The 25,804-nt window shown below is 48.2% G+C and overlaps 1 protein-coding gene across 1 annotated transcript in view; it reads right to left on the reverse strand.

Moving 5' to 3' along the window:
- Positions 1-3,158: 3,158 nt before the first annotated feature.
- The window catches only part of LOC132463603 (vertebrate ancient opsin-like), an 86,130-nt gene continuing 63,484 nt past the window's right edge, over positions 3,159-25,804 (reverse strand). The window contains exons 3-4 of the mRNA XM_060059884.1: positions 21,486-21,719; positions 3,159-4,654 (exon numbers count right to left, since the gene is read on the reverse strand). Of these exons, the coding sequence (XP_059915867.1) occupies positions 4,427-4,654; positions 21,486-21,719 (462 nt within the window). The 3' untranslated portion in view covers positions 3,159-4,426. The remainder of the gene's footprint in view (positions 4,655-21,485; positions 21,720-25,804) is intronic.

The raw sequence follows: 25,804 nt of genomic DNA on the forward strand, positions 1-25,804 counted from the left end.
TATATATATATATGTGAAGAAAAACGTCATCCCCAATTTATGCCTTGTCTTTGACCATCATTTTGATGCCTCAATTCGTAAGGCCCCATGGGTTCTAATAAAAGCTGCCCAGGTGGATAGATTGGGTTTAAGATGTACTTAATTGTGTTAGTCTGGGAACTTATTTAGGATGGCATTTGAAAACAAAGACGAGAAAAATGTGGACAGAACAAAGTGATTCATTTAATTTGTTTATGGAGATTTAAAGCTTGGCTAGGCAATTCTGGTGTTATGCTACAAATGTCAAGGAAGCATAACCCTCTTTCGGTAATGAGCATCAAAAAGTGTGGCTTGTCAGAGTGAGTGCCCCACCTCCACATATTCAGAAACACTGTGGCATTAGACTGTCAGCCTCCGAGAAGAGTAACCCTCTCTCAGACGCCGCAGTCAACCGCTGCTCATTGCACACATCTCGACACGTCCACACACCTCGCTGCCAGTGCCCCTTATTGTGAAGTTGAAAGGTATACTAAAAGGCAATTTGGCGTCACGGAAAAGACAGTTACCTGCATTTGGAGAGGATGGGAACATTCACAAATAAAGTTATGGTCCTATTTCATTAAGATAATAAAATGTTATAGATTTGTCATACAAGAGATATTGCCACGTTTAAATGTTGTGTTACTTTTATTTCATTCACTGGGTTCACTGCAACTGTTAGTCATATCCTGAGAAATCTGCAACCTCTAGATATTGTAAATTAGTAAACCAATAATACCCAAAAAATTTCACAAACAACCTTCAACCCTTAATTGTTGTATTATTTACCATTATAAATACTACGCTGTGTTCATATCCACTTCAAACTTTTTTGCAAAACTTTAAACTCATCCTCCAAATGAGTTCAATGAAAAATGTATCTTTGGTAGAGTATTCCTCCCTCTCTCCTGGGGTCCCTCGTTGGGTCAAAGGTAACAATCATCGTGAGACAAAGGTAACTCATTTTTCAATGAGTTCTCCTCCCGATGGTCCAAGTCAAGGAGCCATTCACATTCTACACACCTGAGAGGCAAAGAGGAGGGGAGAGAGGAGAGAGTGAGATGGACAGATTGGGAGAGGAGAGATGGAGGACAGGAAGAAATACAGACTATAATAGGGGGAAAGAGAGAATGAGAAAGAGAGGGTGCAGGTGAGAGGAGCAGAAAGAGGAGAAATATATATATATATATATATATATATATATAGAGAGAGAGAGAGAGAGAGAGATGAGAGAGAGCGAGAGATGAGAGATGAGAGATGAGAGATGGGCGAAAGAGCAGAAGAAAGGATAGAATGATTAAGTGCTTGAAGGAGAGGAGGATAGTGAGGAAGATGGAAATAACGAGATGGGGAGGAGGACTTATTGATATATACCAAACTAACATTTGATTTTCCCCCAAAGTTGTGGTTACGAAAAAATAGTGTGTGGGGGCGCTGTCACCAGGATTGTGTCCCTCCGGGCAACGACCCCCTCAGTTGGCGGAGAGAGGATATCTGGCAGCCTTCAACAGGGTTAATGAGACCTTATGTTGACTAATGGTTCTGACGAGGACGACCTGGACGCCTCCTCACCGCCGCGCCAATTACACAGGCGGATCACGATAGTGCCGCTGCCCAAGGACGAAGTCAAACACAGGGAACCCTGTGTTTTCACAAACTGAATCTTACAGTGGAGACACAGTGGACGCTGGTCCACTGTAAGGTGTTGAAAAGTATCCCAGAGCAGACATGAAGACTCAGTGCCACTGGGCCCTCTTGTTTTGTCAAAGTGGAGCTTGCCTTTCTTTTTAATAGGCTTAATATGTCAAAAGGAATATACACACTCTGAACAATTTTAAACATTATAGCATACTTTGTCGAAGGGAGTCTTGTTCTGCGGTCCTGACATTCTGTTTATAGACTAAAACTTTAGCATATTTGTATCATAGCTTTTTAATTTGTTGACTGTGTAATAGTCGGGAGAAATTGTGATTTCTAACACAAATCTTTGTTGAGAGAGAACAAAGAAGAGGTTATATTCTCCAAAATGTTCTTTATAACAGAAACAAGCTTGCAAGATTGGACCATTAACTAGGTTCCTAATGTGTTTCAATCGTACCGGTGTGCATTCAAATGAAAAGGCATCCCGTAATCATAACTAAAAACAAAGATAGAAGCATCGATAACGTTATTCAGTCTTTTCATTGTTCCGCGCTACTTTGTTTTTCACTACTATTGTCACAACGATGAAGTGTATTGCAACCCGCAGTGAAATTTTGAGCAACAAAAAAAGGTTTATAGTGCTTTTGAAAAAAAAGTTTTTATTAAAAAACAATATTTACAATATTTAAACTTCCTCCGCTTTGGTTTCCTCTGCATATAAGACGAGACCGATACACTATGAGTTTCAAAAACAACGTTGACATTTATGATGATAGAAACATTTATTTGAAGAACTGCTTCTTTATTCATGTAGCACGACCAAAACGCATGGCAATCTGCAAACCTCCAAACTCATAGAAAAGGGAGCGTAACATCAAACACATCACAAACTGTACTACATACTCGGGATGCAAGAAATACCCGAAAACTCGGGTATCGTACTACCACGGCGCGCAGAGCACCGCAAAGGCTTTTCAACAACAACAGAGACGGCTGCTGTAGAACAGTCTGTTGATTCACTATCAGATAGTATTAAACAAACTAAAAGAATAGACAACTGCACTTAAAAAAATAATGAAAAAGAAAGATGTTGTTTCGTTGCTCAGTATTGTGTTGCCCGTTTATTTGCTCAGATTGGTTGTAGGCCTATCCAATGGCGTCGAGAGTTCTTTTGTCTGCGGCCGTTGGTGACACCCTTTGGAAATGGAGAATGAACGGAGAGGTTCCAGACTGGTCTGGTGATGGTCTGTGTCATATCGCAGTATTTCCAAGCATAAATATGTTATCCAATAAGTTCAAACAACACAATCTGCTATTGAGAGAAGGGTGTATTATTTCAATACACCGCCAAAGTAGCTGTACGATGCTATAATGTTAGCATCGTGACGTTCCTGGTAAGCGGGATCATAAGTAACCCTAGTCTCACATCAATATACCATGGAGAAGAATTTATTTTGGACATTATATATCCTTCTTCAAAATATTAACAAAATACTTATCAACATAAAATATAAGGTATTTATAAGATGTTGGAAAAAAAATACGACAAAACGATTTTCCTTTCGAATAGGCCTATAGCACATATTTTGCATTGTTTTCATTGTGTTCCTATGTTCAAACAATTGAACAAGACGGCCATGTTCTTCAGTTTCCAGCCGACCCAGAGCGGTACGTATCGCGCTGACTCTGCTTTGACGAGTGCATAATGTCCGATGTTACCTCCTCTGACATTCTGGGTTGGAAGGAGGTCGTGGACACTGGCATTTATGAGCTTCACATTATGTTGGCAACATGACCTCCCTTGAGCCTGACGTATCGGTAAGGACAGGAGGAGATACATGTCGTGCTGTGCTTGTATGTTAAAAATGTGTGTGGAACGTCCAGCGGGCCGCAGGGCTCAGATGGCCTGTATTCAACACGGTTCTAAAATTAAGTGTGTCCTTTATTGTCAGGCAGTCGATAAAAGTCAGGCACCATTTTGGTATAATTTTTTTAACAATAAGTTCATTATTCTATAAATGTATTTCTATTAATTCTTATATTCTAAATGTTCTTGCCAAAAGCTGTTATATTAAAATAACATAAATCCTGTTTTTTCAAATCCTTTTTTCTTATTCTTGCGCATATTTACATACCATGTATCTACTCAAGCTGTGCATGCTACCAATGCTACAGATTATTAACGGCCAACCGACAGTGGCTGCCTTTAGTATGAAAGGGAAACATGAGGCAGGGGGGATAAATAGATATGATCATTACATTCTCCTTGTGCCGAGTAGGTTCATATTCATCTCATTGTCGGAGCAATATAATGGAAGACGGGCCAAATAAAAAACAATGCAGGGAAAACATCTGGGGAGAATTCCCAAGCAATCCTTATGCCCTTCCTCAGTGCCTTGTTTGTGTGTGGTTCCCACCTAAGTGCAAAGAAAAACGTTAACACCCTTCCCCTGCTGCTAAACCGTAGTCCGGAAGGACAGACAACCCCCCCCCCCCCCCCCCCCCTGTTAACGGATGCAGGCTGATGCAACAGAGCAGCATCAAGTACAATGAGTCTGCCTGGCCACCCTCCTCTGGGCCCGCCGCCCGCCACAGGGTCTCTCCACGGCGCCCTCTGCTGTGTGGGGGGTCCTGGGGTTAGACGTCTGGATGGGTGTGTGTGTGTTTGATCTTGGAGGGGTTTGGGTGCGATGGGGGTGGGGTGTGTGTGTGTGTCTGTGTGTGTCTATGTCTGTGAGTTGGTGTGTGCTTGAGGGGGATGGGGTCATCAGCCATCCGCACCGTCGGGCGGCTGGTCTAGGGAGGCCACCATGACGGCCATGTTGTGGTCGCCCGCACCGATGCATTCGGTGACCCAAGTGTTGTTGCCTGCGCCGTTGCCCGCGACGACGGCGCCGGCCCTCACGGCCTTGGTGACCACCTTGGAGGTGCTCTTGATGCTGGACCCTCGCTTGGGGGTCTGGCAGCGCAGCAGTGCCTGGAAACACCTGTAGAACTGGGGCACGCACACACACAAACAAACACAGTATGTGCACACACACACACACACACACACATGTATACTCAAGAACACATGCACACACAAACCCAAGCATATAAGAACACATACAATTCCACAAGAAGACACACACGGACACACACACACAATCAAAAAACGAACAAACGCTGCACACAGGACCACACTTATTGACCCATGCTACAAGAAGACACACACATAGAGATGAACACCTGTGATGGAGGTTTGTTACCAAGGCCACGTGGTTAATTGTGATTAGTTGTATACTATTTATTTATCGTTATGAATGTACTCACAACACATTATTAATATTTTCACAATAAGGAAACAAGATAAGATCGTTCATATCTGTTTATTGATCTGTTGCTTTGTTGCAGAGTCGGGGTATCTGCGATCACAGTCCCTGTACAGAAATATAATATGAATTGGTGCTCACAAAATGCGATGAGCAGTGATACATACAGTATACATGGGGATACAATATCAATATGAATAATGATTTGTAATAAAGTGTTTGTCAATTGTTTACTTACCCAGTCTGTTGAGCATTTTTTAAAGTTTCGGGGGGGGAAATACTGGAAGGGACAGGAGAGGTGAAGAATATTCTGTACTGCAACATGAATAAGTCAGGATGTTTACATAATTAGTTACTTCATTCAGATATAGGTAGATATTAGTCTTACTATCTGGGTATTGTTTGGTTAGTTGGTTTAACTGTCGTATTTCGGCTAGTAGGTTGATAGCAGGCTAGAGGCGTACATGCTGTTATCTGGGATTGATAAATCTACTGCCATGTGAGAATAAACCTCCTGGATTCTTTCTACACAAGGACTCATCCTTATTTAACTCTCACACCGCATGGTCGGGCAATGACCCATGTACATAAGAAGATACACACAACCGCACAAACAGGAACATACACACAATTCACACAAGAACACAAAGATCTACACACACACACACGCACATGCAAACACACACACACACATACATACACATTCACACACAGTTGGATGCAGACTAAAACAACACAAATTGATTTGGGTCTTCCAAATAGACCCTTCAATAGCAATTGGTGGTGGTTAGTGAGGTCCCCCCTTCACTTTAGGCGTCTTTGAGTGTTATTAATTATTCTTCTTCTTCATGTTTAACCTCTGTTTTCCTTTTATTCCTAGTCTGTTTTACATAGTTTTGAATGATGACTATATGCTCTGTAAGGTGACCTTGGGTGTCTTGAAAGGCGCCTCTAAATTAAATGTATTATTATTATTATTATTAATTGCCACATAATGTAGCCTATTTCTGTATCCCTTAATTAACCCTTCAATCTGTCCTCTGCTCTCTCCCTTTCGCACCCCCTCCAGCATTCTCATCCTTCCTTCCTCAGTCTAGCTCTCACGCTCTCTAGATTCTTCACATCTCTCCCCCTCTCTTTCTTTATCTGTACCACTCCATTATCTCCCACACTCTCTCCTCCTGTCCTCTACCCCTCTCTATCTTGTTCTGAGTCTCTCTCTCTAATTCTGTGTGTGGATAATGATTCATAATTACGGCAGCAGATTGGAGCCCCCCTCCTCTCACATATCACATAAGGGTCCCAGCTTGGAGGAGATGGCCCTCTCTGAGATGTTCTTAAATTTATTTCCCTACACCAAATTTACTACTAGAGGCAAAGTGTAGTGTCTCCTGATCCCAAACTCTATCATCCCTTTCTCTCTCTCCCCCCTCTCTCTCCTGATCCCTAACTCTCTCTCTCTCTCTCTCTCTCTCTCTCTCTCTCTCTCTCTCTCTCTCTCTCTCTCTCTCTCTCTCCTGATCCCTAACTCTCTCTCTCTCTCTCTCTCTCTCTCTCTCTCTCTCTCTCTCTCTCTCTCTCTCTCTCTCTCTGACGGAGCTGGTCGTGTTGATAGCAGTGCGTAATCGTTTTCTGTTTTTTGTGCCAATGTTGGCGTCTTTTTTATTTATTTATTTTCTAACAAGTAGCTTTCTAAAGGCAAGTGTAACTTTGTCTAAAAAGGTCGCGTTTGACCGGCTTGGCACTTTGCCAGCCGCAGTTTTACTGCAAACAAACATTTGGTAGAATGGTCACGACAGGTGGTTCCGCGAAGCCCCATCTCGTACTCGCTCCCAGGCATGGCTGAAGGTGCGTGCTGGACGCCTCGGTTACGGTGGAGGATGTTTTTGTTGGCAATGTGCGAGGTAATTGGTGGTGGAAAGAAAATCAGATCTGCCTCCCGTATGAATAAAGCCATTGTGGTTTTTTTATCGGAAACCGCTTTGGTGGATAAATTGATGGGGGAGGGCTTGTTATTAAGGACTTTTTTGTTCAAGTTTTACCTCTATCGTCCCCTGCCAAGAGGGTTGTTCTCTCTAATGTACCCCCTTATTTTGAAGATGAGATTTTGGAGAGGATCCTCTCCAGATACGGGAAACAAACGGCACCGATAAGGCCGGTTCTAGTCGGCTTTAAAAAGCAGACTTTATTTCATGTGGAGAGCTTCAGATTGCAAACGTTCATGATTTTGAGTGAACAGCATCGGGACCTGGACGTGGCTGTTAAGCTGACGCAGGGAGGAAAGGACTATGTTATATACATTTCCTCAAACTCCATGAAATGTTTCACTTGTGGAGAACACAGACATTTCAGGGGATCATGCCCGGGTACAGAGCAGGGGGGACGGCCATCTGGGGCCAAGAACACTGCAGGTACAGATGCAGCGACGGCGAGTCTGGGGATCCGGCGCAGGGTGAACGCATGCCCGGTCCCGCACCAACACCAACGGTACCTGTTGCGGAGACACCCGGTCCCGCACCATTACCAACGAGACGTATTGCGGATTTACCGACACCTGATCCCGCACCTTTGGCACCGGGACCGGTTGTGGACTCCCAGATCCCTGGTCCTTCTGGTGCTGGAGCACAGGGGACGTTCAACTGGCGGGAGAAACGTTTTTTCTGACACCTCAGCGCCCACCGACCAGCGAAGCTGATGAGGACCCAGGGATCGCCGCATCGCTGGAGGACGCCACGGAGGAGGGCGCAGAGATCGCAGCGTCGCTGGAGGACGCAAAGATCGCCGCGTCGCTGGAGGACGCCGCTGAGGACGACGCAGAGATCGCCGCGTCGCTGGAGGATGCCGCTGAGGAGGACACGCACCGAACGGCGGGTTTGCAGCAGCTGAAACCGGCCAGTCAACCAGAACGGAGCAGCGGCAAGCGTAAAGCGAAGAGCCGTGTGAGCCAGGCGGGGGCGAAAACTGGGCGCAGAACGCGCTGGGAATGAATCAGAAATTGATTTTAACGAGTACCAGGAAGTGACCATGGAGAATGTGCAGCAGCCGGTACAGGGGGAAAGTGTGGAGTTTTCAGGGAAGTTTGTTCGGAAGAGTAAGCAACAAATTTCTAGACGACACAAAGGGTCAGCGTAAGATAAGCCTTGCATCTTTCTTTCCTGACTATAATTTGTTTCTCTTCTCCTCTACTGCGGCTTTAAGGAATGCCACCATGACAGAGCTTACCATACAGAAGCGTTTCCGCATCAAGAAACTGCAGAGTACAGTAAGGGCTGAATTAAGTAGTCAGGCCAAATCCACAGTACCTCCCAATTAGTGTTCATAACTTGTTTTTACGGTTGGTTTTTCTTACCATCTTCATGGCCACTATTATTCTTGGGACCCTAAACATCAATGGCTGTAGAAATGCTAAGAAAAGAGCGGCACTACTGGAATACATTCATCTTAAACAGTCCTCTGTTATCTTTTTACAAGAGTGTCACTCCGACCAAGATAACCAGCCTCAGTGGGAAATGGAATGGAAGGGACCAGTGTTTTTGAGTCATGGTTTTAGTGTTAGTGCTGGAGTAGCTACTCTTCTCTCTCCTGGTCTACCTTGGCAAGGTTTGTCTCATGTAAGCATAATAGCAGGACGCCTACATAGGGTTGATGCCACCGGTTCTGCCACAACGTTGTGCCTGGAATTTGGAGGGGTTCTTTTTTTTGGGGGTATATCTGGGAACGGTTGGATATATGAGTAAGAACTGGGAGGGGATGGAGGAGAAGATAACAGGTCGGTTGCAACGCTGGAGGTGGACTTTACCGCAGCTCTCATATAGAGGGCGGGTGCTGGTGGTCAATAACCTGGTGGCATCAATGTTGTGGCACAAAGCGTTTGTACTTGACCCCCTGTCTCAATCCTCTGTAGTCTCCAAAAGGCTTTTGTAAATTTATCTGGGATGGCTATCATTGGCTGGCCCCGGGGGTTTTGTGTCTGCCAGTGGCTGAAGGAGGGCAGGGATTGATTCACCTGGCAAGCAAGGTTGCCTCCATGAGACTACAGACAGCTCAATGTCTCCTCTATGCGCCGGACAATGTGCTTTGGGTTTCCTTTGCAAGGTCAGTGATGTATGGCATCAGGGCTTTTTCACTGGACAGACATTTCTTTCTGATGGAGAATTTTCAATGGATACAAGGGTTTCATCTACCTTTTTTCTATAAATCTGTTTTGGAAGCATGGAATATACTAACTGTGTCTAGAACTCCGGATCAAAACTAGGGTACAAAAGAGCCCCTTTTTTTTAATCCTCTCATGCCCACTCAGGAGAGAGTCGGGGATAGCCTGATCTTGCCAAGCTGGGAGACCTACTGGACCATGAGAATGGGAGGTGGAAGTTGGCACTGGCGGTTAGTGCCCAGACTGGACTGAGGTCTCTGCACCTGGTGGCTGACCTGTTGGGTAGGCTCAGAGTCTCCCTCCCGACCAGTCTGTGCTGCAGCAAACAGCGTTGTAGCTGGAACACCAGAATAGGTGGCTTTCTCTGATCTTCGGATATCTCCCAGGTGGGCATCGAGAGGAGGGGGACACCTGTTGACTTTTAATGCTCTTACTGATTTAAGTTTAGCCTCAGTTGAACGAAAGTCACTTAATAACATATGCAGCATATCCTTGTTTTTCAATCAGCTGGTCAGTAGTCCAGACACCAAGTGGCGGGAACACGGACAGTTTCCACCAGACTTTTCTCCCACATGGCGGTTGCTGTGGGGGATTTGCAGTGGCGCGTCCTTCACTTGGCCATCCCAACTAATCGCTTTGTCTCTAGGTTCAACCATGACGTCATGCCAACCTGCCCTTTCTGCCCGGCCCCGGACACGGTTTTTAATTTTTTCACTGAATGCTTTTTAACCACAATCTGTTTGTTTCCTCAGTGAGGTACACTAAGGGGAGAAAGGGGAATGCACACTGGCAAATTTCCTATTTGGGCAGGCAAAGCTGGCCATCTATAAAACCCACAAGACTGAGATGGAGGAGGGCAATGGGAAGGACTTGGTGGGGGTGTTTAAAACGATGGTCAGGACCAGGGTGGCAGCTGATTTTGCATACCTCAAAACATTGGTTCTCAAAGTGCGGCCCGCGGGCCAATGGCGGCCCGCAGAAACATTCCTGGCGGCCCGCAAAGACATACAGATGTAAGTTAAAAAATGTATATTAATATTAATTTGAACAAAATAAATAAATATAAAGAGAAAAGTCGACTCTCTCTAGCTAATTAAATCCTGTTATATTTGTTAGTTTTAATCCGACTGTACATTACTTTGAAAGGATGAACCTCAGTTTCTTGATTTAGACCTCACTTGACCTCACTCCCAGAGGTCCACGGTGCAATGTTTTTTTTCACCACTGGGATGATGACGGCGTTTCCCGCCAATTATTTTTCCTTTGGCGGCCCTTAGTCAAATTCTGGGTTCCTAAATTGGCCCTCAGCTGTCAAAACTTTGAGAACCCCTGCCTTAAAATGACTGATGAGCTTTTGTTTTTCAATCAGCGGTGGTGCATTGGTGGTGCTATATGTTCAGTGGACTCCACTGATGGAATCCCTTTCCGGTTTTAGCTGCAATAGTTTTTATTTTTTATCTTTTGTTCTTTTGATTTAACAGAAAGGAAAGATGAGGTACGTTCTTTTATGATGTATCACATGTCGGATTGATGAAATAAAAGTATTTTAAAAGTCAAAGTCTCTCTCTCTCTCTCTCTCTCTCCCTCTCCCAACTCTCTGTCTCTCTTTCTCTCTCCTCCTTATCCCTCTCTCTCTCTCTTTGTCTCTCTCTCTCCCTCCCCATCTCTCTGTCTCTCTCCTCCTGATCCCTCTCTCTCCTATCTCCCGATCCCATCTCTCTCTCTCTCTCTCTCTCTCTCTCTCTCTCTCTCTCTCTCTCTCTCTCTCTCTCTCTCTCTCTCTCTCTCTCTCTCTCTCTCTCTCTCTCCTGATCCCTATCTCCTGCCTCCCGCCTCCTTCACACCACTCCACCACACTCCTCTCCTCCATGTGCTATACACCTGGATTATCACCTCATTATTTTCTTGTCTGTTTGTGTGTGTATATTTCCTTCCTTTCACTGCCTTTATCTAAAATGCACACATTTTGTATTAATAATCCTTGTAAAATGTTATTCAATGAGAGGCTAGTCTACTAAACAATCTACATACTTAAGTCATCTCAGATTTGAAACACATTGCAAGAGCTGCTAAGTCCATGAATAGCACAAGTTATATCCCAGTATAGTTAACAATACTAACTATTTCCAAGTGAATCAAACAGAGTACCATACGAGCGGACAGGTGCCCTCAGACAGGAAGGAGAAGGTAACCCAGCTGTCAGAACCCGATAAATAGTGAATGGCCTGCTCTATTTACTTCACACCATGCCATAAACCGGATACACAGGTCCGCCTGGATGTTTGTATCATGATGATGTGCAGATTCTTTCCTTAATGCCAAGCCTCAGACTCTGTACTCCAAGGTATCCAATCTTGTTGATAGACAGACGGACACATGCTGCATTATTGATGTGGGCATGCACCTGAGGGGTCGGAGGTGTGAGGTGGAGTGTGAGGAGGTGGAGATGTACGCAGCAACGCACACGTCTCCCTCTGAAGTGGCGTCCCTTGATTAAACATAGTGTACTTAGTATACTCCCTGCATTTTCATGTATACTTATAGTCTACTACATTTTCTCAAGAGATGCAAATACCTGCATGACGAGTCCACGTCACCTCTCGCCCGCCCTGGCCTTCCATAGACGGGGAAAGATTGAACACATCTCAGAAGAATTCAGTTTTGAACAGGGTTCACGTTGTCATATAGATAGATAGATAGATAGATAGATAGATAGAGAGATAGAGAGATAGAGAGATAGATAGATTAGTAAGCTGTTGATTAACAAGTCTTTCCATACCGCCCTGCAGTGGGGAGCTGTCAGATAGGCCGAAGCAGTCAAACTACTACCCAACTCCAGCCTAGCAACAAAGTCCAGACATTGATAGATGGAGGGTTGGATTGGGGGCAGGGCAAGGGAATGGATGGAGTCAGGTAGAGGAGGTGCAGACAGAGATGCAGCGATGATGAGTTACAGAGAGAGAGATGGACAGTGAGTGCTTCTCATATGCAGAGAGGGAAAGTTTGTTGAGCCTCTGGAGAAGGCATGGCACCTTGGGTCAGTACAGAGGTGGGAGACTGACAGACAAACGGATGGAGTGTGACAAGGAGATGGAAGCGGAGAATAAGCAGATCCTTAAAGGCTATTATGTAGAGGAAGGCTGGACGCGGCCGAGAAGGGTCATGGGAGAGCTGTTGGAGAGAGTTCTGATGTTTGCATTCAGAGCGGAGCGATGTGCCAAGGGTACTGGATAATGGCAGGAAGCGGAGGGTCAAAGCTCATGAATATTTAAGCTTGGCTTGTACTTTATGTATTTTCGGTACACCGGCAAAACCATGTTTTCTTTACTTATATGCTTTCGCAAAGGTGAAAACCTTTATGTTCGTAGTCATGTAAACATTTTTGTTTTTTTCATTAGAATAATGCATAATATATTTCCCTACACAATCAATCGCTTAATCACATTAGATATTCAAACAATTTCCTTTCCTTGTGTAAAGGTTGGTCAGGAGTAACCTATGCTAAAGGAAGGTTAAAGAATGCATCAAGGCACCTTTCCTAACCATTTTTAGAATACGAACCACCTTTTCTCCAAGTACTTCCGGGTCATCTCCATCGGAAAGGAATGCAAAAAAATTTATATAGATAGATAGATATGCAAAAAAGAGAATCTGTAGAGGCCCCAGGTTAGTTTAGTCTGATAAATTCTTATGGTTACTTAGTGGAGAGTCCCTTAAGTGACGTTAATGGAACGGAACTCTAAATGAAAGTAGCGAGGCTTAGCGAAATTTGCCCGGCTTTGCGTTTAACCTAGTTGATGGAATACCCCTTAGGTACACTATAAAGTATGTTTTCAAAATGTTTGTAGTGCAATGCCTTTAATGTACGCTGTTAATTTCATCAAACCATCATCATCAATTTTGCTCTAATACTATTGCTAGAGAAATTAAATCTTTCATATTGCATATTGTCAAGTTAAATTATGCAAAGGAGATCCTCTGTCAAAACGTATGCGCTGTAAATAAGAGAAGCCTAGGACTGAAGCAACAAGCAATTATGACATTTTGAAAGCACTTAAAACAGAAAAATGGTTTGTAGTTTATGTTTTGGAGTTGATAGGTTGTTGTTCCATAGTGATTAATGTTTCACTGCATTTGCATTTATTTTATCCTCTCTCTTAAATATGTTTTCTTTGTTTTAAAGGTTTTTCAGTCTTTTCAAGCAGCCCTTGATGTTGCTTCCCATGGGAGAACCGTTGACAGCAATGGAATGCATTTTACATCCACACAGCATAAACCATACATTCTGTTTACTTCCTGTTCCCGCGGGCAGACCAGGCCGGTCGGCGAACCAACGCTACGACACCACCAGCTGCTACTTGTATCTGGACAGCATTTTTAGTCTTCAATTCGCCTCAACTCACAGTTTCCATAGCGACGGGCTGGGAGGAATTGAAGACTGAAAATGACATGCAGGACATTTGGTCTCTCTCTATCTCTCTCTCTCTCTCTCTCTCCACTGCTGTACCTCAGGCATGTGGATGGTGACAGCCGCATTGGCGGTGGCGGCAAACGGGTCAAAAGTGATCGTTTGGGGTCAGCCGGTTCTGAATGCTGCTGGTGTACAACGATGCGACATAGGCAGCAAGCTTGAGTTTTATGCCTGAGCCCTGAGTCTTGTCTTGGTCTGTCTATCGGTGCCTTGTGTGAGGCAGTGAAACAGGTTTTGTGCATGTCATTTCAAACGCAATATTTTGCAATGCGGATGGCAGATATTTCTCTACCACCACTTACCCCCTTCCTGTCATTGCATGGCGAGACTGGGATACCCCGGGAACTCCCTCTACTGCCATTCTCTTCCACAGCGATCAACTGCCAGGTGAGCCTGTACACCAGCACAGGCTAACCCGCGGGGCCTGGCTAGCTTTCATTCTAGATGATCCAGTTGATTGAACACACCCATAACGTGAGGGTGCATGACACTCTAACTGGAATTAGTATGAGGGATGGGGTCGGCATTCCTGACTGTTGTCACGCCACGGCAGCAATTGTAGCCATCACCGTTTGAGGTCTTGGCTTCCTCTCTGCCGTCGCCCACCAGCCTCACCACAACTCTTCTGTTACTCTGTCATCAAGCCACTGCGCCTGCTGTATCTCATTGTTTGGGTCTCAGCTGAGCAGCAACTGCTCGAAGCTGGCGTCATTGAGCTAGTTGACGCTAGGGCTGTGCCGATTATTTAATAGTCGTCCTAACTGCCAGACCGCATGGCGGTTCACATGCTACACTCGGCTTTCCAATTCAGGATGGGGGAGGGGAGAGAGGGGAGAGGAGAGGTGTATTTGGATAATAGGCTGCATTCGGCTTGTGCATATCCAAATAGCAAGGGAAATCTGGCTCTTAGATATGGACCTTGTCAGAAACAAAGTTTAACAACACCCGTTAGGTGCCATTTTTGACCTCCCTGCTTGGAAAGGTTGATTGAACAGTGTAACAGGACACTGTTCAGATGTAACACACCACCATCCTGGCCACTGTCTCTGCAGGAGCTAAAGGCAGCCTCTGAGCGGGACCCTGTCCTCTACTGGGTCTCTCTTCTCTCACCAAGAATATCACCACAGATAACGGCCCTCAAAGTCTCTGCCAAATTCTCTACACGCCTTATAAGCATCCATCATGTTCAACCTGTGTATTCTCAATCCCATGCCCACTGCAGTGTTTGACACCGTTTCGATACCTCGTCCAAGGATGCTCCTTCACACAGGCCATCCGTCAAAATCCATGTACCCCAGGGGTCTTCCCAGCCTCTCTCATGCTGGGACGGGACCTCTACCGGCACCTCGACAGGCTTGTTCCTCTGGGGTTAGAGCCTCAGCCAACAGAAGCAGATGAAGCAACCATTTCACAAGTCAAAACCAGCCAGGGTGCCAGATTTCGCCACCTCAGACTGGGGGAGTGTCCCTAGGACCCACCGGGACAATAAAATGGCGTCATACTGGTCCTCTCCTTACAAGTCAACCATCAACTGGATCCCAGCCAACTACCTTCTCAACAATGGCACTCACCATCTCCCAAAGGAGCCACCTCCGCCACACACATCCCGAGCCATACCGTCAGCATGGCAGGAGACACTCCTCAGCTGCCTCAGCTTTATGTCCCCCTGCCTGCACACGTTCGAGCCCTGGAAACAACATTTCATCTTGAAATCCTGCCGGGAGGAGGAAATGTTATGTCTGTTCACTGGGTCATCAGTGATGCAGTGAGTTATTTCATATTACTGCAATCATTGAGTTATGCCTGAGTGATTCTTTGGTCTGTCTGTTGGTGTCCTCAAGTAGTAAAACAGTAAGGTGATCCTTCTTAAAACAAAACCCCACCCCCTGATATAGTGTGAAATATCTTCCTGTAAGTTACTTTCCATTGTCAGATCCCAAGGTAGCGAACATCAAACATACTCAACATGACAAGCACAAATGATACTGCATAAGATCTTATGAAAATACAATCTATGGCAATCTTGTAGATACAATACACAAACTGTATGGAAAGAAAATTCTTGCAGTTTTAACTCTTGTTCCCTCTGTACGCTATAGAATTTGTTGGAGCGTTTACATTGTGAACATTTTCCCTATGCAGCGTTTTCTTTGATTTGTTGAGCAGAACCATGTGGGATGGGGAAGATTGCCCTGAATATAGGATAACTTTTTTTTAAAAAGGTCAATTTTTTCCTGAAATGGAAATATGGTAATATACCTCTTTTGTAGTCAAAAACACTATGGGCCCTATCTTGCATCCGGCGCAAGTGACTTAGTCACTGGCGCATGTGTCGTTGCTAGTTTAGAACTGGCGCAGAGCGTTCTTTTGCCACCAGCGCCACTCGCCGGTAAATTAGGGAATGATCTTGCGCCCCAAGGGGCGGTTCGGCGGAAGGAGGAGGCGTGTTCTGGCGCAAACGGTATTTTGCCGTTTCTGAAAACCATTGCGCTACTGACCAGGAAATACCTGGTTTAAAGTCAGTGGCGCGTTGTTCAGATGCTATTTTAAGGGCGCATGCATACATGCGCATGCGATGCATACATGCGCATGCGATGCATACGGATTGCTTATGCACCTCGCGCATACACTTTGCTTCTCTCATCTACACAGACAGCAGTTCCCATTTTTGCAAACCATACATAATTACAAGGAAAATAAAATATTACCACACAAGGAAAATTATTGTGGTGTCCATAAAGATAAAATAAATAGGCATAAATCTAGCGTACACATTTACCCAAATTATTCACGCGCATAGTCAGCAGGCGTAATGACGGATCAAATTAACCTGGTTGACCAATAGTGGCAAGAGACACATGTATATAAGGAATGGACACCTGTCAAAGTGGGTTGTCCGTCAAGAATCAGGAACCACAATTCTGAAGACTGCGAAATCACCTTCTGTAAGTCCATTTAAAACCTTACTCTGCAACTTACCAGTTAAGTTGAGGTTACTCATAATTTTTCTATTGCACAGTGGAATGGAATACGTCTTGGGACAGAGGATCAGACGCCAAAGGGAGAGGGTCTACCGGCCCAGACACACCTATCTCTCCCTGAGTGAGGAGGAATGCAGGCGTAAGCTACGCCTGACCCGTCAGGCTGTCACCGACATCTGTCATCTCCTGGCAGATGAGCTGGGGACTGATGCACGCTGTCCCTATGCCCTCCCCGTTGCAGTGAAAATTACAGCGGCACTGCATTTCTATGCATCTGGGTCGTTCCAGCATCCCCTTAGTTGTATTGGACGCATTTCACAATCGGCAGTAAGTTCGGCTATACATGCAGTTAGTTATTGTCGAATAAATCATGTCTTTGCCAATTACCCTGGCTCAAGCCATGACTCCTTCATATTGGCAAACTCGACCATTCCTGCCATATTCGAGGGGAATCCTCCCTTGGATGGGTGGCTGTTGGGGGACCGTTGAAGACATGGCTCATGACCCCATTTCTTATGCCTGCAACAGTGCGCGAAATGGCATTCAACAGAAAACACACACAAACACGCAGTGTAATTGAACGTACTTTCGGAATTCTGAAAATGCGCTTCAGGTGTTTGGATAGGTCAGGTGGTACTTTACAGTATGGTCCTCAAAAAGTCGCAGCATTCTTTGTGGCATGTTGTGTTTTACACAACATTGCCATGAATCATGGATGTGTCTGACATTAATGAGGATAGATTAGAGGACTTAATGAGACGTGATGCTGAACTGCATGTGCCGATGCCATTACGTCCAAATGCCCCAGCAGCAGCACGGGAGAGGAGAGCTCATCTGTCAGAGGAGCTGCATCGTATATAGTGAGGTAAGCAAACTAATGACATCTCCGCTCTATTGTTTAGCATTGTACAAATATTACCATGCATTCATAACCTTGTGAGTCAGAGAAAGTGAGCCCAAAACATCGGAAAGTATAGTATGTCCTTGAGACATTTTTTATTCGGCTTGTCCAAATGTTAGGCGTAAATGAAAAAAAATAATACAAAACGAAAAATGAAAAGTTGCAAAGATTTGAAGGAAAAAAGATTTATTTTCTCCCTCCTCTGTAAGGCCTTTTACACCTGCCTCGGCAGGATCCAACAAATGAGGGTCCGGGAGTGGCGACGCTGGATGTGCTCCTGGTGGAGCGGGTGGACGGAGATGGAATGGGGGGAGGAAGGGGCACAACAGGGGGAGGAAGGGGCACAACAGGGGGAGGAAGGGGCACAACAGGGGGAGGAAGGGGCACAACAGGGGGAGGAAGGGGCACAACAGGGGAGGAAGGGGCACAACAGGGGGAGGAGGTGGGTCGTTTGGGGGCCATGCACGTTCCATTGCTGTCGCAATCCGGTCCAAACTTGAGGCGATGCGCCCGAGAGGCCGCAGCAACATCGCCACCCGGTCCAGACGGGTGTTGGTGTTTCGCCGCATCCCGGCCAGCTCCCGCTCCAGCATGTCGAACCCGGTTTGCTGGAGCTGCAGGAACGGGTGGTCCTGCGGTCTCATGCTGCTGCTGCTGCCACGGCGTCTTGCTTGAGGGCGCCGCGCGGCTCCCTCAGCTGCCCCGTGCGCACTGGTCCCGAGGCCAGGGTCTTCTTCCTGAGAAGCTACGTGACATTGTTTTGATTTATTTTATGGCTGTGTTACATTTATTAAATGTCAAAAATGATTAAAAAGATTTTCACGAGACATCTCTATTTATGTGAACTTTATTTATGTACCTTGGGGTTGGACAGCTGGTGCATCGGGTTGGGTGCCGACCTCTAAGCCCCCAAAACCCTCAACACTTTCAGCGGTCAGTGTTGACGCAGCGATATCCTCTGCTGGCGTGAGGTCCTGGTAACTGCCAGATCCTCCTCCAGTCTTTTGACGTGCTTTCAAGTTGGCCGCAAGCTTGGCCTTGCCTCTTCTCCTGACGTCGTTGTATCGCTTACGGCAATGGAGAGATGTCCTATTTTGTCCAGCTGCTGAAACAATTACGGCGATTTCCTCCCAAGCCGCTTTCACGGAAGCAATTTTGGGTGGGTTTCTCCCATCCCCATATAAAGCCAACTCGCGTTCTTTGACTGCTCTGACAAGCACATCGGTATCTTCTGTGGTGAACCTTTCGTTGCGTGCGCCTGGCAAACCCGCCATCATAATAGCAATCCGCCATGGAACATGCGCCGATCGTTCTTAAAGGGGATGCGAGAAAACGCTCTGATTGGTTCATTGCACGTTACGCCCAAACCACACCTACGGGTAATTAGGCTGCTTCAGACCAACCCTTTTGACACTTGCGCCGCGGCGGAAGTGTCATTTATCCACCTGTAAAATAGCGATAGCGCCGTAGAACCGCCCACAAAGCTACTTGCGCTTTGCGCTTTCCCACTTGCGTTTCAGACCGTTAAAATAGGGCCCTATATGTATATCCTATCTTTACTTTTAATAATTTGTTTCTTTACTTTCAAATAGGAAACAGTATTGATTATTTTAACAATGAACTCAACCATATTCACTTTGGGTCTTGGAAATGTAATCTCCTTTTCATTGAATGCCGTGTCTGACGGATGGGGGAGTGGTATTTGCCGACGGAGCCAAGATCTGAATGGCTGACGGATCCGTTGCAGACTGAAAAGTTAACATTTTCTCAACTTCTGAACACAGGAGACGGAGCTGACGGAACAGACGGACCCACAATGCAGTTCGGGATCGCCCCATGCAAAGTCAATGAGATCCGTCAACGGACGGATGCAGTGGGCAACAACCGTTACGCCTCGTGCCCACTGTCAGTCAAAGGACTCAGAAGGCGTGGCTGACGGATGGGGGAGGTTTCCAGGGTCGTCAGAGCCCGAGTAGTGTCAGAGTGCTTAAATTTGCATACGTGATCTGATTGGATGACGGATCCGTCGCTGCCGAAAAAGTTGACCATGTTTCAACTTTTTGACGGAGCCTTCAGCGCACGGATCCATAATGCATTGTGCGTCCGTCCCCATTCAAAGTCAATGAGGATCAGTCAACGGACGGAGGCAGTTGGCACGAGGCGTTACTGTCCTTCTCAACACTCTCTGATCTCACTAAAAGGCTAGCAGCACGAAATCAGGGGATATTTACAATAGAAAAAAAATTGCAATTAATCGCGAGTTAACTATGCCATTAATGCGATTAATCGAGATTAAATATTTTAATCGCTTGACAGCACTTACTTATATATATAGTATAGTATAGGCCGGGCATAGTGTAGGGTTCTCCCGACACAACAAAAAGTGTCGCTGCGCAATCATCTTACATTTTTAAACGGTCTAATTGGTTAAAACATGTTTTATTGGATAACAATTCAAAGCAAAACTGCAAGTAAGCGGCTTTCGGATCCACTCTTGGTCAGAATCTGACTCGCTTACGGCAGAGTCTACAATATTTGACAATACTACATAGCTGGGACCCAATTCCTTAGGGTGCCATGAAATGAAAAAGTTAGTCGAGAATGTCAGTCTTGAGCCCGGCCGGGACAGAGACTACCAAACGAACCGTACAAACCATAAACCACAAATCGTGACCTGCGAACCCCACGGTGTGGATGTTTTATTTGAAGGCGTTCTACCCCTAGTCTCTGCCCTTACTGGAGCTACTGGGTTGGTAATGGGAGCATATTATTCAGCCATTTATTATGTTGACATTTCTTCATAGTCATTGAGGAGACTCTTTTGTCCAAAGTGAAATTGGATTCAAATGTATTCGGGGAGCAGATATAGGTTAGGAAACTTAGGAATCTTGCTTAATGTGGTCATTGTCTACAGGGTAGGCTTCAGACATTTAGAATCAAACCCATAACCTTTCTGGTTGGGAGCAAATACACAACCACGGTTTTCCTTCCTATGTTTTACCAACTGTTGTTCCCAGGACTGCAATAGCAGCAACGGTATCCACTGAAATTTCGAACAAGGTCCCTCAAATACGTATAGATCACGGGACCTGCCAAACAATTACGGCTCCATCTTCTTCTTTGGCATCATTAAATGAATGCACCCTGATCTGAAGAGATCTAAATAGAGAAGGAGATAGAGGGACAAAGGCCCTGTCTTCTGTCTCCTCTCTCATGCAGAGCAAATGAATAGAGCTTGTGTTGTGGCATGGTTTGTTTACCTCTTGTTTTTACAACAAAACAAACAATCCAGCGTACGCATTTCATTGCTATTAAATCAAGTTAACTATCTAGATGGGATAGTCCAGTGATTCAAATGTTTGGGGGTGGTGCCCTCGGAAATATAAAAACAAGGTGAATGATTTGAGGAAACAAATCACAGATCTTTTGGATGCTTTGGATGCATGGAGAGCTAATGTCTTATTCATGGGAACAATGCCAACACACATGTGGATATTTTACAGAGGATGTACTGTCAAACACAGGGACGATTCTACCTCTGTGGAGTACGAGCGATAGGTCGTTTTGGAGCGACTCTGAGAGAAGGCCGCCGACATTTGCTAAAGAAACTAATTCAGTGAAATTTGGGGTTGTTTAAAATGCATGAAAGGACTTCCATGTGATCCTTCTCAGTGATTCCATCATAACTAAGCTGGTCGTACATAACTCCTCCTGTAACTGCCTGCCGTGTGGGTCCTTTTAGGAGAGGGGTGCGGACTGACTACCTCTGGGCTGAGCAGGAGACCCCGAGACCCTTGAGTGCCTAGCCTGCCATTTAACACACGAAAGATTCAACCATGTCATCAAATCATATCCCCACGGAAACAAGTATGACTGCAATCCCCTTGCCACACATCCCCACGGGAGGAGGAAGTTATGCGAGAAGCAGCATCTCTCTCTGCTCCGCCTTCCGGTGGAGGAGCAGAGAATGGAAGAGCAACCTTCAGACCTACGGGGAGACCTCCCTTACCTGCTTGTTCATGAAGATGTAGATGATGGGGTTGATGAAGGTGCTGGTCTTGGCCAGCAGCGAGGGCACGATGCTGGCCTCGGGCGTGACCAGGCCCAGGGGTCCGAAGGTGGCCAGCAGGGCGGTGACGCCGTAGGGAAGCCAACACAGCAGGTAGCACACCACCATGATCACCACCATCAGCAGCACACGCTGTTCCCGCCTGCGGCTCATCGCCGTATGGATGCCACTCACCTGCATGGGGGGAGGGAGAAGGAGGGGGGGGGGGGTGGGTGGTGAGCCCATCAATGGGGGATGGTGGTGTTTGGGTATTGGATGGATAGGATTGTTGTGAAGGGCGATGGGTGGGTTTGTTTGGTGGAGAAGGTGGATGGTGATGGGGGGGGGGTGGAAAATTGGTGGATTGTAAAGGGGGGGGGGGAGTTGACATCGCTGCGGGGGTAGGGGATAGCGGGGTGGGGTGGTGGGAGTGGGGAATGAAAAGCAGTGGGAAAGGATTTATTTCAGATACATTTTCCAGCCAACAACAAAATCCAAACCTTGTAAAAGCTGAGGGTTTCACTGCCCCTCATGCTCTGCCGGTCGGGAACAGCTTTGATAAACCGTGAGATGCCGTGGGTTCAACTTTTAATCAATCCAGAAACACGCTCCGATGAGACATTTGCTGTTGGAGATTTTGAGAAGATATCCACTAGGAGATAACAGACCTTCTGCTGAACTATTAAACAGTGTTTTGTAAGTGCGCTGTATAGATATCCTTTTGTTACAGTGACCCTTTGTTATGAAGATCTGACTGGTCGGAAAAGACCACACGGGATATGTTGTGTTGTAGGACGTTTCATAGGACATACATATACATGGATACATACATGCGCGCACACACACACACACACACACACACACACACACACACACACACACACACACACACACACACTGTGGCAACCCGTCCCCCTCCAGGGGCGGGGTTGTAGAGGGCGTGTACCGGCGCCACCCACGTGCCCGGCACGGGGAACGTTCTCCAGCTGATCGCAATCAGCTGGATGGGAACCAGCCGGCACGTGGAAAGGGCAGAGAGTATAAGGCAGAGCGGAGGACTGATGGCAGGAGAGTGACCCCCCGGAGAAGGAGTAGGAGACGCACAACCCCGCAACGGCTACGTGGCTCACGGAGACCCTAGCCCAGACCCTCGATTGTTATACTCGCGAATGTTCAATAAACGCCGAGAACGGCTTTATACCCGCTTCAACCGTGCCTACTTCCTGCGTGAACCAGCCTCTCAGCCAGCCGGGGTGCCACATATGGTGGAGAAGGCAGGCACTCGGTTTCCACCGCGACCCACGGGGAAGTAGGCACAGCCATGCAGAACGCAGAGGGAACCGCCGCCGCTCTGCAGCGCCAACAGCAGATCCAGGGGCAGGTGGCCGCAGCACAGCGAGACTCGGCGGAGAGCCTGGCTCTGCTCCGCGAAGCGGTGCTACGCCTAACGCAGCATGCTGTTCGCGACTCACCGATCGCAGCCCCGACCAGCCGGCTCACCAAGCTAGGTCCGGAGGATGACGTGGAGGCCTACCTGGAGGTCTTTGAGCGGACCGCCCGGAGGGAGAATTGGCCGGAGGACCAGTGGGCGCACATTCTGTCGCCCTTCCTCACCGGTCCGGCACAGCAGGCGGGCCAGGACCCCGCCCTCAAGCAGGCCATACTGGCATACTACGGGCACAACCTCGCGGCGAGGGCTTGCCGGTTCCACGACTGGTGCTTCGACGCACAGCACGGAGATCTCACAGCACGGACGTCTGGCGAGGAGGTGGCTAGCGACCGGGGAGGGACCCAGCGCCCTCGACCGCGTGGTGATTGACAGCACCATCCGCCAGCTGCCGCCCGACGCGCGCAGGGTCCCAGCGCACCACCATCCGGACTCAGTGGATGACCTCATTCGTCAGCTGGTTTTCAACAGGCTGTGGAATCCGGAACGGGGGTCCCGAACCCGAAGAGAGCCTCCCCGCCGAGCCGGAGGGGGTGTTCGACCAGCTTTCGGGGCCACGCAGCGCCCGGCGTCCCCGGTGGAGACGTCAGCCGAGGACCAGGCCTCCGACGGGAACGGACCCTCCCCCCCAGGCTCCCCGGTCCACGCCGCAAGGTCGTCCGTCCAACGCGGATCGCAGGGGTCCCCACCAGGCACCGCCCGAGAGCTCCCCGCTCACCGAGTTTTCGGATTTCCGACCAACAGGGGGAGAGGGAACTACACGGCCGGGCCAATTCGCCACTGCGCAGCTGCGGGACGACGCGTTGAAGCACGCCTGGAGCCACGTCCTCGTGCATGACGGACAGACCCGGGACTCGGTGAGTTGCGCACCGCACCCACATTTCAGCACCAGAGGGGGCCTGCTCTATAGGGTAGTGGAGAAGGAGGGGGAGGTGACGGAACAGCTAGTGGTCCCGCGACCATACGTCAGCAAGGTGTTGTACATGGCACACACGCATCTTCTAGGGGCGCACCTCGGGATGGACAAAACCCGTGACAGGGTCTTAGCCAGATTTTACTGGCCAGGGGTGAAGAGGGACGTGGAGCGTCACTGCCAGGGGTGCCCCGAGTTTCAGCGGGTGGCCCCTAGGTCCACAGTCAGGAACCCCCTTATCCCTATGCCCATCATCGAGACTCCCTTTGATCGCATAGCCCTAGACATTGTGGGTCCCCTTCCCAAAACCAGCCGGGGACACAGGTACATCCTGGTGCTCGTGGACTACGCCACCAGGTACCCAGAGGCCCTGCCCCTACGAGCAGCCACCGCCAAGGCGGTAGCTAGGGAGCTGATGCTTCTGTTCAGCAGGGTGGGAATCGCCAGGGAGGTGCTGACCGATCAGGGGTCATATTTCATGTCCCGGGTGCTGAAAGAGCTGCTCAGTCTCCTCCAGGTCACGCAGCTCCGGACGGCGGTATACCACCCCCAGACGGACGGCCTCGTGGAGCGGTTCAACAAGACGCTGAAGCAGATGCTGAAGAAGGCCATGAGCACGGACGGGAAGAACTGGGACCAGCTGCTGCCCCACGTGCTGTTCGCGATACGGGAGGTACCCCAGGCTTCCACCGGGTTTTCCCCGTTCAAGCTCCTTTACGGGAGAAGACCACGGGGGATCCTGGACATCGCCAAGGAGGCGTGGGAGAGCCAGCCGTCGCCCCACCGCACCACGCTGGATCACGTGGAGCAGGTGAGGGACCGGATGGCCCAAGTGTGGCCCATCGTCCGGGACCATCTTCAGCGAGCCCAGCAGGCCCAGGCGAGGGTGTACAACAGGGGAGCCCAGCTGCGTGTCTTCAGACCAGGGGACCTGGTACTGGTCCTGGTACCGACGGCAGAGTGCAAATTCCTAGCCAAGTGGCAGGGGTGGTCCTAGCCAAGTGGCACGAGGTGGTCGAGCGGGTTGGCGAGGTGAACTACCGGGTACGTCAACCGGGAAGACGTAAGCCCACCCAGCTGTAACACGTGAACATCTTGAAGCAGTGGAGGGGGGAGCGGACCACCCAGAACCGGCACCGGCATCCATGGCGTTGGCGGCACGAGGCGGGATCCCGGCGGTACCGATGGGGGAGGACCTCAGCCCGGCCCAAAGCACGACCTGGAGGACATCGTAATGCAGCACCGGGACGTGTTTTCGGAGCTCCCCGGGCGAACGACGGCCGCCCACCACGACATCCGGACGGCGCCGGGGGTTAAGGTGAGAGTCCCTCCCTACAGGGTGCCGGAGGCCCGGCGGAACGCCATCCAGGAGGAGGTGAGCCGAATGCTCCAACTTCGGGTCATCGAGGAGTCGCGCAGCGCCTGGTCCAGCCCGGTCATCCTCGTTCCCAAGCCTGACGGGACGTTCAGGTTTTGTAACGACTTCAGGAAGCTGAAAGAGGTGTCCGACTTCAACGCCTACCCCATACCCTGGACCTGACCAAGGGGTACTGGCAGGTGCCATTGACCCGGACCGCCCGGGAGAAGACGGCGTTCGCGACACCAGGGGGCCTCTATCAGTACACCGTCCTCCCCTTCGGCGTTCACGGGGCGCCGGCCACCTTCCAGAGGATGATGGACCAGCTCCTGCGACCCCACCAGGCCTACACTGCGGCCTACATTGACGATATCATTATCCACAGCGACAGCTGGGACGTCCACGTCAGGCGGCTGCGGGCCGTGCTGGGGGAGCTGCGGAAGGCGGGCCTCACCGCCAATCCGGCCAATCCGGGCCTATCATTGGTTGTAATTTGGCTATGTTTATTTTCAGCTACAATTGTTTTAGGAGAAATAAAGACACAAGGCCAAAAGTGATGCCAT

The sequence above is a fragment of the Gadus macrocephalus genome, chromosome 8, assembly GCF_031168955.1.
Source record: "Gadus macrocephalus chromosome 8, ASM3116895v1".
In the NCBI taxonomy this organism is placed as follows: Eukaryota; Metazoa; Chordata; class Actinopteri; order Gadiformes; family Gadidae; genus Gadus; species Gadus macrocephalus.